The sequence below is a fragment of the Elephas maximus genome, chromosome 5 (genome assembly GCF_024166365.1).
Source record: "Elephas maximus indicus isolate mEleMax1 chromosome 5, mEleMax1 primary haplotype, whole genome shotgun sequence".
Taxonomy (NCBI): Eukaryota; Metazoa; Chordata; class Mammalia; order Proboscidea; family Elephantidae; genus Elephas; species Elephas maximus.
In genome coordinates, this window is record NC_064823.1 from 120,633,887 (window position 1) to 120,649,563 (window position 15,677).

The following is a 15,677-nucleotide window of genomic DNA, read 5'->3' on the forward strand; positions in this document are numbered from 1 at the left end:
GGATGAAAGAACCCTATATACCTGGGCATGGCAGAGTGATGGGATGAAAGGATCCTATATACCTGGGCATGGCAGAGTGATGGGATGAAAGGGTCCTATATACCTGGGCATGGCAGAGTGATGGGATGAAAGAATCCTATATACCCGGGCATGCCAGAGTGATGGGATGAAAGAATCCTATATACCTGGGCATGGCAGAGTGATGGGATGAAATGATCCTATACACCTGGGCATGGCAGAGTGATGGAATGAAAGAATCCTATATACCTGGGCATGGCAGAGTGATGGGATGAAAGGATCCTATATACTTGGGCATGGCAGAGTGATGGGATGAAAGGATCCTCTATACCTGGGCATGGCAGAATGATGGGATGAAAGGATCCTATATACTTGGGCATGGCAGAGTGATGGGATGAAAGAACCCTATATACCTGGGCATGGCAGAGTGATGGGATAAAAGGATCCTATATACCTGGGCGTGGCAGAGTGATGGGATGAAAGGATCCTATATGCCCTAAAACTTCATAGGAAAAAGCAATCACATCAATCCTGGACTCTTATCTCTGAAATCTTATATTAAGAGAGAAACTTTTATCTTTGCCATTGATTTTTTGGGTGTTCCAAAAATACCAGCTACCTTCAGATAGAGGAGGAGGACAGATTTATAAATGGCAGATTTTCATAGACACATGTTATGAAGCCAAATCTCTCTCAGGAAGGATTAACAGGGCATTTACCTCTTTATAAGTAACTATTTTCATTCTTATGACAGATGTAGTTTCTCTATCCTGGGAATCAGAGAACCTAGGTTCAAGTCTTAATCTATGCTACTAATTGGCAAACTCATCAACTTCTCTAACCCTATGTGTCCTCATTCAATAATCTGGGATAGTAGTACCTATATGATAAAATTCTTATGAAAAAGTATAACTTATATGGAAGTGTTCTATGAGCTATAAATCACTACACATATAACGGTTTACAAGAATAATAAGATAACCTGTGAAAAGAAGCCCTGTCTGTCTCACTCATTGTATCCACAGTAATAATTGTTCGATGACTATTTGTTGAATAAATATTTTTAACTTCTTGGTAAATGAATGAATTACTCTGCTTTGGAGTTGAATAAAGTTCAAAGATCCTTAATGTTAATTAAAATACTACTTGAGCCCCTAATAGGCACAGTTTTTCATTTTTTATGTCAGTCAAAAAGGTACAAAGTTGTGAAGAGAAAAACCACGGCTAATCCTTCTACCTAGTTCAAAAGTTAGACCTCTGTTTGCTACAGCAAAATAATTTAAACTAGAAGTTAAGTTGTGTATTCAGAAATAAAGTTTCTATGACCCTTTTCCCATGAACAAAGTTACACATAAAATATACTTCAATATTTAAACCACTAAACCTACCACATTGAATGAAGGAATTCCTCACACTGGATTGTGGCTAAAACATTTTATTAAACCAAGTATGTAATTTGCAAATCGTTAATAAGAAATTTTAAAAAGGAAAATTATAAAAAATTTTCAATACAAAAGTACAGAGTTAACAGCAAAATTACATTTTCTTTATAGTAAAATAAAAACATTGTTTCTGATACAGTGTCTGAAAATCTTTATAATATATTCTCCAACTGATAGCTGCAATACTGTATTTTAATGAGAAATCCCACGGTCAGTTTTAATCATTATATTAAAACAGGTTTATCATTTGAACCGTAAATATCAAATGTTCATTTTCAAGGAAAATAATAAAATTTGTCATCAGAAAATGTAAAGTTATAAAAGGCTCTGTAGGATAAAGATGTGTTTTTGTTTCTCTATTAAACTCTGTAAAGAGGCATTAATACTGTAATCTTGAATTACATTAAAAAATAAGCACCATTAACATTCTATATAAACTTACACCTTTTAAATGACTTTTTTTTGCCACACATTTATATCTGTTTTCTTTATCGTGTAAATAAAAATAAACAATATTTAATCATTACCCAGAAAAATTATCAAACTTCACCTCATTGCACAATAGAAAAAACACTCAGAGAAAGCACTTGAAACAGCACGTTATTTTTGTGCCTTTTTTTATACATATATACATTGTCATTTTCTTAAATTGAGAGCAGTTACAACATTGTCAGAACAATTTCCTGAGTTTAAAAATTTCCAATTTCTAGCTCAGAAATAACCCATTCTGCTATTATACCTGTCCTTTTTCTAAGCATATAAAACACTTGAATTCAAAAAGAAAGACACCAAAATAAAGGACAGGAAAATATCCAGAAGAATTGTTTGGTTCCCCCTCCCGGAATCTGTTATATAAGACATTGCAAAGTGAGTCACAATCTCTGCTGTAAAATGTCTTCTATTTAAAGGCCAGAGAATTACAAATAGGAAATACTAATAAATTGAAGAAAAATTCAACTTGAAAAATAATACAGAAGCATATGAACAGCCACTGTATTTGTACGGGAACATGCTTCCATTTCTCATCTTGGGGTAAGGATATGGAAGGATTGAAACTACTGTGAAGCCCACTTCACCCTCATCCACCGCACCCCAGGGTTCCACATTAGTTCTTCTTTTTTCCTGGTAAATACCAGTAAGAGACTATTGGAAGGATATAACTATTATGAAAATGTTCCCAACTACAAAAGTGCTACACTTTAAATATATTTTAAGATAGTAAGTTACAAACAACCCTTCTAATGAGGCATGTATTGCTACAGATACACCAGGACATGAAAACTTTGGTAACTCCCCAACTATTACCTTTGGCATATAGGGTTCAGAAATGGGCGAAAGAAAGGTTATAGAATTCTCCTTCATATGTTGCTTCAATCAGACAAGTAGGAGGAAATTTAGGTATAAAAACCCCCAAATGATATTCAAATTTGCCTACATAGTTATTAATAATGATTAAGAAGAAATGTTACTAGAGCTCCCAAAATAAGGCATAAAATTAAAGTTGATACATGGCTTCTTTCATTTGGTTTCTACCCGCAGAATATCTCACCTCTACTTCTGTTTTACTTCCCCTCATTCAGCATGACCATAATAATACTGAAATAAGTCTAACTGAAATGCTCAAAAGTAATTTTTCTTGAAAACACTGGATGAAGAAATACAAAAACCCAGACAATGAGTATGCAGCTGCCAACACTCCAACAATCAGGTTTTAGTATTGTTATTCTCGTCTCTTAAATCACATGAATTTATACAGCAGAATGTTTGTTTTCATTAACTAACAATTGCAGTTTTATATTATGTTGTTGGAAAGAACTGCTTTATTTTTAATGTACACAACTCTTTTAGACATTACAAAAACTGTATACTAATTTGCTGGCATTTTTTCAGGTTTTTTAAAACAAATTACTACAAACATAAGAATGTAAATAGTACTTTGATACCAGTCTCTAACCATTTCTAAATAATAAACATATATTCTGATTGTTGAAAAAATGAAGTTCACCGATAAGGCTCTTCTTTTTAAAAGCATGCATTCATGATATATAAAAACGTGTTTTTAAGTTTTATTTTCATTAAAATGTTCTTTTGGGAAAACATTCTGTATTTCAGGGTTCTTTCAGTAACAGCTCAATTCTATAATTCTTGATCCAAATGATCTTTTTAAGCTTAAAAAAACAAGTAACTGTTTGCTGAAATTACTTACGTTGAAAATATTCTCCATCTCTGAAGGCAAATTTATTTAAACCACTGTCTTATACTGCAACATTATGTTTAAAATTTAACACATTGAACTTACATAAAGGAAAGTATAATTTACATACTAATAGGAATTATTAGCTCACCAAATAAAATGAGTCAATGAACACTTCCTTTCAGAAAGTTGGCTCTTTATAAAAATAAAAAGCTTTAAAAAAATTATGATTCCTTTTACGATTATACAAAAAAGGTTTTCTATTTTGCTTCAGGTTCATAGGATTTTTACTTACTGCAATGTAGAAATCACATGCCTCAAATCTAAACTAAAGCTATTTAGTACCATCTTACATGCCACGTACAGGCTGCAGCATTGGGTGGATACCTAGGCATTTGTCCTTTTCTGAAAACCTTTCTGCCCATGGAAGGCATAATACTGGAACACAGTCTCAGACACAACTTTCCTCCCAGAAAATGTACAGAGGAAAGGGACGAAAGGTAAGATATCAAGATCATATAAAAGCAGAAGAAAGTGCAATGGCATGTGTTCCTCACTATAGGATATAGCAAAATGAAGTGATCTTAGATGTGTTTTGTTTGGAACTAAGAAAGTATTTTTGTTAGACCTCCTTTCTTTACTACTACAACCTTTTTTTTTTTTTAATTACAAGCCTTTGAAGGGCATGAATCCTGTCTCAAAAGTACTTTAAATGTCTTTCATAGAAACCTCTGGGACTTTACTAAATGTCAAACAAGTAATAGAAAAGTAGTATTTTCTCTCTGAAAGAATCAGAGGACACAAAACTTTAAAACTTTAGCTGATAATTTTCACAGACATTTTCTAATCAATAAAAATTCTTGTTAATATTTTTAACAGGCAACACATTTGGCATTTGATTCAGTAAAAAAATTAAACTCTTGAATTTCGAAAAACAATTTTTTTTTCTGTTTTACAACTGGACATTTTCTAAGACCACATTTGTTTACAGTAGAATTGACTGAATCACCACAAATAAAACTAATTGTAACCTACAAACCTTCACACTCCCAAATCAAGGATGCTTATTTTACTTTAGCATGACTTTCAAGCACCCTGGTTTAATTTCGGAGAACCTGCAAAAAATGAAAACAGAGTTATTTTAAAGAAAAAAAATTTCAACTGTCTAAGGAAGGTATACCTCTATAAACAATTCCAACTGCCTATGCTTAATATGGAGCCTTGACGGCACAGTGGTTAAAAGCTCGGCTGCTAACCAAAATGTTGGCAATTCGAATCCACCAGCTGCTCCTTGGAAACCCTATGGGGCAGTTCTAGTCTGTCCTATAGGGTTGCTATGATTTGGAATCAACTCCATGGAAACAGGTTTGGATTTTATGCTTAATATAAGGAGCCCTAGTGATGCAGCGGCTAAAGCAATTGACTGACTGCTAACCAGAAGGCATGTGCTTCAAAACCACTAGCCACTCCACAGGAGAAAGATATGGCAGTCTGCTTCTGTAGAGATTTACAGCCTTGGAAAGCCTATGGGGTTGCTATGAGTCAGAATTAACTCAATGGCAGTGGGTTTGGTTTGGGGTTTTTATGCCTAATATTTATTATCAAAATATTCTCATTAATCATATCCAGGACTAATATCTCTGCTTAAAAAAACAAAACCCACTGCTGTCAAGTCAATTCTGACTCATAGTGACCCCACAGGACACAGTAGAACTGCCCACAGTGTTTCCAAGGAGGCTGGTAGATTTGAACTGCCAACCTCTTGGTTAACAGCCGGATGCTTAATCACTGCACCACCAGAGCTCTGCTTATGTTTCTTTTAATCTATTATCAAAACAAATACAATCCTAAGGCTGGAAGTTACTCCTAACTTAGCAGCTAGTGAACTTTAAGATTTTTCAAAACCTCCCAAGCCTGAATTTGACCTTTACAAAGAAGAACATACTGTACAAAGGTGATATCTGCATTACAATATTTCTGGGTATTAGGTCAGTACCAAGAAGAAATCTCTGATGTAGCAGGTAAGTCTGATTCATCTGGCCATGCAATGCCTCTAATTCCTGGTGTGAAACTTAAATACTCGTTTCTAAAATTGATCATTAACACCAACATGGTAACTACCTCTTTTGCCAAAATAACTCTGAAATATCACTGTTTTCATACTCAGAATTAATGCTACCATTTCCTATAATATGGTCAGACAACATTTTACAACGCGGCATAAACAAAATACGTTATGTAAACTGAAATTAGGGGTGGGGAAGACAATGCTATACATACATCCTCAGAGATCCTATCCATCAACACATCTTTCTCCTTGGACTTTTCTTGTCATTTTCTGCTACTGAATAATGACCACTTAATGAAAAAGGACATTTCATGTCTGTCAACTAAGTAAGAGTGTTAATGGCATTTAACTTGTGAAAACTGTATAAATTCAAATTAACTGGAATATTTCAGCCAAAGTTAATACTCATACCCATATTTCAGCATAACCCTCTCAATTCCATCCAAAATCCACAAATATATATTTTCTTTCAAAAGAACACTTTAACAGCAAATATTAAACTATGATAGGTTTATTCTCATTACCTTTAATAAGCAGAACACTCAATGGATAATATACTATCAAAGAAACACAAATATATTTCTTTCAAAAATTTAAATTTATGATAGGATAGTTTTATCAAATGATGACTTCAACGTCAAACATGGCTTTCTTTATTTCTGGTTCACCAGACAACACAAATCTAGCAGGGAAAGTTATACCATAATTTAAGCATGAATTTGTGGCTGCAATCAGATAACCATCACATTTGGATAACTATTTCAGCAAATTGTTCTAAGCAAACCATTAGTGTTTACCTAAATGCATATGAGCCATTGCCACTAACTGTAACAAAAATTTACACTCACCTGAAGCTATGGCTTGTGAGGTATTTAATGACGGCTGGTTTGATGCGAGCAACGCCTCCCTGGCTGTGGTTTCCTCTCCCCGTAATCACAGAGAGATAGGGCTTACCACCATTCTGCCTAAATTCTGTTACAACAGGAAAGTTAAAGTTAATTTATCTATTGCTCTCAATAGAAAAAAAAAACCTTTAACTCAAACACACATAAGTTTGCTTTCATAAGGACTTAAGAGATTTACTACCTTAAAAAGTCCCAAAATTAATATTGCAAAATGTATGTTTTATCTACACAGTAAGTATGAAAGCCTCGTTAGCAAAAAACCCATCTAAAAATCTTAGCAGAACTTCCTCCCCTGTGGGGAGGGAGATTTCTCTCTGAAAAAAGGATAACGACAATAATAATATTAACGATACCTACCAACTATGATACACACGAAGTCAGGCACTCCTTTAACAGATTTATATTAACTAAAAATCTTCACAACAACCCTAGGAATTAATACTGTGAAGGCATTGAGCTTTGGTCTGATCAAAGCTCTGCCAGTAAATGATCGTGGGACCACGCAGAAGTTTCTTGGCTTCGCTGTATTTCCCCGTCAATAAAATGGCGTAAAAATATCATTGTTGTTAGGTGCCACCAAGTCGGTTCCGACTCACAGTGACCCTATGTACAACAGAACCAAACACTGCCCGGTCCTATGCCATGGTCACAATCGTTGTGCTTAAGTCCATTGTTGCAGCCATTGCATCAATCCATCTCATTGAGGGTCTTCCTCTTTTTTGCTGACCCTCTACTTTACCAAGCATGACGTTCTTCTCCAAGGACTGATCCCTCCTGATAACATGTCCAAAGTATGTGAGACGCAGTCTCGCCATCCTTGTTTCTAAGGAGCATTCTAGCTGTGCTTCTTCCAAGACAGGTTTGTTCATTCTTATGACAGTCCATGGTATATTCAATATTCCTTACTAACATCACAATTCAAAGGCATCAATTCTTCACTTTTCTTTATTCATTGTCTAGCATTCACATGCATAGGAGGTGACTGAAAACACCATGGCTTAGGTCAGGTGCACCTTAGTCTTCAAGGTGACATCTTTGCTTTTCAATGCTCTAAGGAGGACTTTTGTTGCAGATTTGCCCAATGATATGTGTCTTTTGATTTCTTGACTGCTGTTTCCATGGCTGTTGATTATGGGTCCAAATAAAATGGAATCCCTGACAACTTCAATCCTTTCCCCGTTTACCATGATGTTTCTTAATGGTCCAGTTGTGAGGTTTTTTGTTTTCTTTATGTTGGGGTGTAATCCATACTAAAGGCTGTGGTCTTTGATCTTCATCAGTGCTTCAAGTCCTCTTCACTTTCAGCAAGCAAGGTTGTGTCATCTGCATAATGCAGGTTGTTAATGAGTCTTCCTCCAATCCTGATGCCCAGTTTTTCTTCATATAGTCCAGCTTCTTGGATTATTTGCTCAGGATGCAGATTGAATAGGTATGGTGAAAGGACACAACCCTGATGCACACCTTTCCTGACTTTAAACCACACAGCATCTGCTTGTTCTGTCTGAACCACTGCTTCTTGATCTATGTACAGGTCTCCCTGAGCACAATGAAGTGTTCTGGGGTAACTATAGCCAACCACTTTATAGAATCTCCCCTCAGGAACAGCTATTAGCAAACCCACTAACAGCAGCAGTGACTACAGTCCTACTATTAAATATAATCAATTTTTCTTAACTTCAACTCTTCCAGAAAGGATGATTTTTAAAATATCAAACAAGCCTAAGCCCACTGAAAAACTGAAAGGCTATGGTTGCTGCTTTTAAGTATGAACTTGTAAAAATCAAATATCTGAATCCTGAAAATCAATAACTGTCAAAGAATACCAAAGGCTATTAATAATCAAGAATTGATTTCATGAATTTAATCATCAATCCTTGTTCACAGACAGCCCAAATCTGATCTTTAGCATAAAACACATAACACATAATATAAACATTCCATAATTTGCCCATAAAGTTGCTCTAAAACTCCAACTGGAATACAGACAGATGGTTTTTCCAATCTTAAATGTCCAAGGCAATATTCAGCTTTTCATTTTAAAAGGGCATGCTCTTCTCGCATTTCTAATTCCTTATCCTTCTTTAAGATTTTCTCCATTTCTACGTTAATCCATATCCATTACTTCAGGAAATATATTGTTCAAAATTCAACTCTCTCTGAGTCCAGGCTACAGTGTTCACTTGGTAAAAAGTTTTCACATTACACACTTATAACATGTGAATTGTTCTTTATGTGTGTTACATTACAAAGAAAATTTACTTAAGAAAAATCTCATAACTAACTATACTTGACTTTCATCATTTCTTCACTATTGTCCTTACCAGTTAGTTCACTCATTTCTATCATTTCACCTTTCAATAGTTCATTTGTTGCTCTGAAAATGTTCTCAAGTTGATTCATATGCTTTAAATAAAGTAGGTGCTCAATATTGAAGGATTCAATGGGGAAAATACTAAACAACACACAGAACATCAAAAGATGGAAGGAATACAGAAAGTCACCGTACCAAAAAGAACTGGTTGATGCTCAACCATTTTAGGAGGTAGCATATTATCAAGAACCAATGGTACTGAAGAAAGAAGTCCAAGATACACTGAAAGCACTGGAGAAAAACAAGACTCCAGGAACTGATGGAATACCTATTGAGATGTTGCAACAAATGGATGTAGTGCTGAAAGTGCTCACTTGTCTATGTCAAGAAATTTGGAAGACAGCTACCTAGCCAATCGACTGGAAGAGGTCCATATTTGTACCCATTCCAAAGAAAGGCGATTCAACAGAAGGCAGAAATTATCAAACAATACCATTAATATCACATACAAGGAAAATTTTCTTGAAAATCATTCAAAGGCAGTTACAGCAGTATATCAACAAGGGAACTATCAGAAATTCAAGGTCATGGAATGAGAGATATCATTGCTGATGTCAGATGGATCTTGGCTGAATGTAGAGAATAGCAGAAAGATATATGCCGGTGTTTTATTGACTACGCAACAGCATTTGACTGTGTGAATCATAACAAATTATGGATAACATTGCAAAGAATGAGAATTCAGAGCACTTAATTCTGCTCATGAGGAACCTTTACATAGACCAAGACAGAGTCATTTGAACATAACAACCGGATACTAATATTATGTGGCTTAAAGTCAGGAAGGGTGTGCGTCTGGGTTGTATCCTTTTACCATACTTATTCAATCTGTGTGCTGAGCACATAATCCAAGAACCTGGACTATATGAAGAACATGGTATCAGGATTAGAGGAAAACTCAGTAACAACCTGCAATATGCAAATGATGCAACCTTGCTTGCTGAAAATGAAGAGGACCTGAAGCACTTGTTGATAAAGATCAAAGACCACAGCCTTCAATATGGATTTGCACCTCAACATAAAGAAAACAAAAATCTTCACAACTGGACCAAAAAGCAACATCACGATAAACTGAGTAAAGACTGAAGTTGAAAAGGACTTCATTTTACTTGGATCCGCAATCAACACCCATGGAAGCAGTAGTCAAGAAATCAAAAGACACACTGCATTGGGCAAATCTGCTGTAAAAGACCTCTTTAAAATGTTAAATAACAAGGATGTCACTTTAAAGACCACGGTATGCCTGACCCAAGCCATGGTGTTTCCAATCACCTTGTATGCATGTGAAAGCTGGACAAGGAAGAAGGAAAACCAGAGAAGAGTTGATGCCTTTGAATTACAGTGTCGAGGAAGAATAATGAATATACCAGGGACTACCAGAAGAATAAACGAATCTATCTTGAAAGAAGTACACCCAGAATGTTCCTTAGAAGGATGGTGAGACTGCCTCTCACATACTTTGAACATGTTATCAGGAGGGACTAGTCCCTAGAGAAGGACATCATGCTTGGTAAAGTAGTGGGTCAGCAAAAAAGAGGAAGATCCTCGACAGGATGGACTGACATAGTGGCTGCAAAAATGGGCTCAAACATAGCAACCATTGTGAGGATGGCACAGGATCCAGCAGTGTTTTGTTCTGTTGTACACGAGGTTGCTGTGAGTTGAATTCAACTCAAAGGTACCTAACGACCACCTAACAACAGGTGTTCAAAACATGTTTCTTGGATGAATTAACGTATATGTTTAATTCTCCAAATTACACACTGTTCCTTGCTGCTTATCACCTCAAAAAAAAAAAAAACTAACTCATTTTTTAAAAATACTTCGTGATTTTGTAGAAAACTAATATAGCAAATTAGGTTCTCATTTAACAATTTCTATAACTATTATTCAGGGACACTGGTTACACTTTTCACAATGTGTCAGCATTCTCATTATTTTCTCCATTATGCTTGTTCTGTTTCCACTAATCTGACTTCTGACTTCCCATTTCGGTCTTCTCTTTCTTTCCTGTCTTTTTAATGACCTCTTGTTTTCTGCATGTATGATGCCCTAGATGTCATTCCACAACTCGTCTGGTCTTCGGTCATTAGTGTTCAGTATGTCAAATCTACTCTTGAGATGGTCTCTAAATTCAGGTGGGGTATACTCCTGGTTGCACTTGGGCTCTTGTGGGCTTGTTTTAATTTTCTTCAGCTTCAATCTGAACTTGGAGGTGGGCAACTGATGATCTGTTCTGCAGTTGGTTCCCGGCCTTGCCCTTACTGATGATTACTGAGCTTCTCCATTGTTTTTTTCACAGATGTAGTTGATTTGATTCCTGTGTATTCCATCTGGTGAGGTCCACGTATATAGTCATCCTTTAAGTTGTTGAACAAAGTTTTTTCCAACGAATAAGTTGTTGGTCTTGCAAAATTCTATCATGCAATCTCCAGTATCATTTCTATCACCAAGACCGTATTTTCCAACTATTACTGCTTCTTCTCTGTTTCCAACTTTCACATTCCAGTCACTAGTAATTATCAATGCATCTTGTTTGCATCTTTGATCAATTTCAGACTGCAGAAGTTGGTAAAAATCTTCAATTTCTTCGTCTTTGCCATTAGTGGTTGCTGCATAAATTTGAGTAATAGTTTTATTAACTGGTAGTCCTTGTAGTCTTATGGATATTATCCTATCACTGACAGCACTGTGCTTCAGGATAGATCTTGAAATGTCCTTTTCGAAGATGAATGCAACGCTATTCCTATTCAATTTGTCATTCCCGGTATAGTAGACCACATGATTCTCTGATTCAAAATGACCAACACCAGCCCATTTCAGCTCACTAATGCCTGGGATATTTACGTTTATGCGTTTCCATTTCATTTTTTACAATTTCCAATTTTCCTAGATTCAGACTTCGTACATTCCACAGTCCTATTTTTTATTATTAATGGATGTTTACAGCTGTTTCTTTCTCATTTTGAACGGTGCCACATCAGCTAACGGAGGTCCCAAAAGCTTGACTCCATCCACATCATTATGGTCGACTCTACTTTGAAGATGCAGCTCTTTCCCAGTCGTCTTTTCAGTGTCTTCCAATCTGAAGGGCTTATCTTCCAGCACCACATCAGACAATGTTCCAGTGCTATTCATAAAGTTTTTGCTGGCTAATTTTTTTCAGAAATACACCACCAGGTCCTTCTTCCTAGTGTATCTTAGTCTGGAAGCTTAGCTGAAACCTGTCCCCTGCTGGTATTTGAAATACTGGTGGCATAGCTTCCAGCATCACAGCAACACATAAGCCACCACAACACAACAAACTGACAGATGCATGGGGATAGCTCCTTAGTATTGTCACCTTCTAAAAATGACTAAAAATTTCTCCCAATTGTCTATTAAAAAAAAAAGTTTTTACACTAGTTTGTTTGAATCAGGGCCCAAATAAGTCCACACATTGCATTTGGTTGATAAAGTTCTTAATTATAAACGTTCTTACTCCTCTTGTTTTCCTTTACAATGCATTTGTTAAAGAAATTTTTTTATTATTTATCCCATAGTATTTCACAGACTGGATTTTGCTGATTGTGCCCCCATGGCGTCTTTTAACACGTTCCTCTGTCCCTGGTATGTTCCTGTAAAGTAGTGGTCAGATCTAAAGGCTTCATCTGCTTCTAATTTGATGTGGGAGCAAAAATACTTCATAAGTCATGCTGCATATTTCAATCAGAAAGCACATAAGGCCCATATATCTTTTTTTTTTTTTTTTAATCTTTACATCATATCCTAACTAAAATTAATACAGGATAGAGCCACAGATTTTCACTGGCCACATTTCTATTCAACAATACTGCCATCTGGTGGTGGCTCATGGTACTACAAGCTACCACAGGTGACAGAACGCAGAGATGGCCTCTAGGTTCAAAAAATGATCACCTTCTGTAAGTTAAAAAAACAAACAAACCCGCTGCTGTAGAGTTGATTCCGACTCATGGTTATTGAGCTTTTTTTGGTAATTGTTTTTTTGGATAAAATTCACGTAATTTAGCCATTCAAGAGTGTACAATTAGTTTTTAGTACATTCACAACCATCACTATTACCTAATTCTAGAAAACTTCCCCCAAAAGAAACCTTATACTTGTTGGCACTCAATCCCCAGTCCTCCTTCCCCAGCCCCTGACAACCACTAATCCACTTTCTGTCTCTGTTGTTGTTATTGTTAGGTGCTGTCAAGTTGGTTCTGACTCACAGTGACCCTATGTACAACAGACAAAACACGGCTGGGTCCTGCACCATCCTCACATCCAGTGCTATGTTTGAGCCCATTGTTGCAGTCACTGTGTCAGTCCAATTCATTGAGGGTTTTCCTCTTTTTTGCTGATCCTACTTTACCAAGCATGATGTTCTCCAAAGACCGATCCCTTCTGATAACATGTCCAAAGTACGTGAGACAAGGTCTCACCATCCTTGCTTCTAAGGAGCATTCTGGTTGTACTTCTTCCAAGACAGACTTGTTTGTTCTTCTGGCAACTCATGGTATATTCTGTATTCTTCGCCAATACCACAATTCCAAGGCATCAATTCTTCTTTGGTCTCCCTTATTCACTGTTTAGCTTTTGCATGCATACAAGACAATTGAAAATACCATGGTTTGCGTCACGCACACCTTAATTCTCAGAGTCTCTATTAGCTTGGTTATTCTGGACATCTCATATAAATGGAATCATATAATATGTGGCCTTTTGTGGCTTTTTCACTTGGTAATGTTTTCAAGGTTCATCCACAGCATAGCAAATATCAGTACTTTATTCTGTTCTGTGGCCAAATAATATCCCACTGTATTAATGTACCACATTTATCCATTCATCAGCTGATGAACACCTGAGTTGTTTATACTTTTTGCCTATTGTAAATAATGCTGCTATGAACATTTGTCTCCCACGTGTCTGTCAGTTTGTCATACTGTGGGGGCTTGTGTGTTGCTGTGATGCTGGAAGCTATGCCACCGGTATTCAGACATGAGCAGGGTCACCCATGGAGGACAGGATTCAGCTGAGCTTCCAGACTGAGACAGACGAGGAAGAAGGACCTGGCAGTCTACTTCTCAAAAGCATTAGCCAGTGAAAACTTTATAAATAGCAGCGGAACGTTGTCTGATATAGTGCTGGAAGATGAGCCCCCCAGGTTAGACGGCACTCAAAAGATGACTGGGGAAGAGCTGCCTCCTCAAAGAAGAGTAGACCTTAATGACATGGATGGAGTCAAGCTTTCGGGACCTTCATCTGCGGATGTGGCACTACTCAAAATAAGAAGAAACAGCTGCAAACGTCCATTAATAATCGGAACCTGCAATGTATGAACTAAGAATCTAGGAAAACTGGAAATTGTCAAAAATGAACTGGAACACATGAACATCAATATCCTAGGCATTAGTGAGCTGAAATAGACTGGTTCTGGCCATTTTGAATCAGATAATCATATAGTCTACTATGCTGGGAATGACAATTTGAAGAGGAATGGTGTTGCATTCGTCGTCAAAAAGAACATTTCAATATCTATCCTGAAGTACAACACTGTCAGTGGCAGCATAATACCCATACCCTCACAAGGAAGACCAGTTAATACGACTATTATTCAAATTTACGCACCAACCACTAGGGCCAAAGATGAAGAAATACAACATTTTTATCACCTGCTGCAGTGTGAAATTGATTGAACATGCAATCAGGGTGCATTGATAATCACTGGTGATTGGAATGTGAAAGTTGGAAACAAAGAAGAAGGATCAGTAATTGGAAAATATGGCCTTGGTGATAAAAACAATGCTGGAGATTGAATGATAGAACTTTGCAAGACCAATGACTTCTTCACTGCAAATACCTTGTTTCACCAACATAAACGGCAACTATACATATGGACCTCGCTAGATGGAACACACAGTAATCAAATTAACTACAATCTGTGAAAAGAGACGATAGAAAAGATCAGTATCATCAGTCAGAACAAGGCCAGGGGCTGACTGTGGAACAGGCTATCAATTGCTCATACGCAAGCTCAAGCTGAAACTGAAGAAAATCAGAGTAAGTCCACGAGAGCCAGAATAGGACCCTGATTATATCCCACCTGAATTTAGAGACCATCTCAAGAAGGTCTGACACACTGAAACCACTGACCAGACGAGTTGTGAAATGGCCATCAAGGACATCATACATGAAGAAAGAGGTCACTGAAAAGACAGGAAAGAAAGAAAATGTACCTAGAGGTAGAATTGCCAGATGGCATAGTAAGTATTTAACGTTTTGAGAAAATGACAGTTTTTCAAAATAGTTGCACCATTTTACATTCCCATCAGCAATGTATGATGGTTCTGATTTCTCCATATAACATGTTATTTTTTACTTTATTAAACTTTTTAAATTATCGATTTTCTCACCTAAAAAAATGAGAGTAATATCTGCTTTTTATTCAATTGGTCATTTATTCTAAAGTTTTCTTGAGTGTCAAATGAAAGCGCTAATACAACAGTGTTTAAGAAAGATTCAGTCCCTGACCCTCAATTTCTGGCCAAAAAGAGGCATTTAATAATCAATTATACAATAAACTTTTTTATAAAGACTGCAATATATAGGGGTACTATGAGAGGCTATTAACAGGAGCCTAACTTTGTACGCAGGTCAAGAATGACAGTGTAACTGG

General features: G+C 36.5%; 1 protein-coding gene across 9 annotated transcripts in view; it reads right to left on the bottom strand.

Annotated features, from left to right (window-relative positions):
- Positions 1 to 1,447: 1,447 nt before the first annotated feature.
- Positions 1,448 to 15,677, bottom strand: part of N4BP2 (NEDD4 binding protein 2) — a 106,273-nt gene continuing 92,043 nt past the window's right edge. For all 9 annotated transcript variants that reach the window (XM_049886933.1, XM_049886931.1, XM_049886934.1 and 6 more), the window contains 2 exons: positions 6,571 to 6,694; positions 1,448 to 4,769 (listed from right to left, as the gene is read on the bottom strand). In XM_049886933.1, the coding sequence (XP_049742890.1) occupies positions 4,724 to 4,769; positions 6,571 to 6,694 (170 nt within the window). In that variant the 3' untranslated portion in view covers positions 1,448 to 4,723. The remainder of the gene's footprint in view (positions 4,770 to 6,570; positions 6,695 to 15,677) is intronic.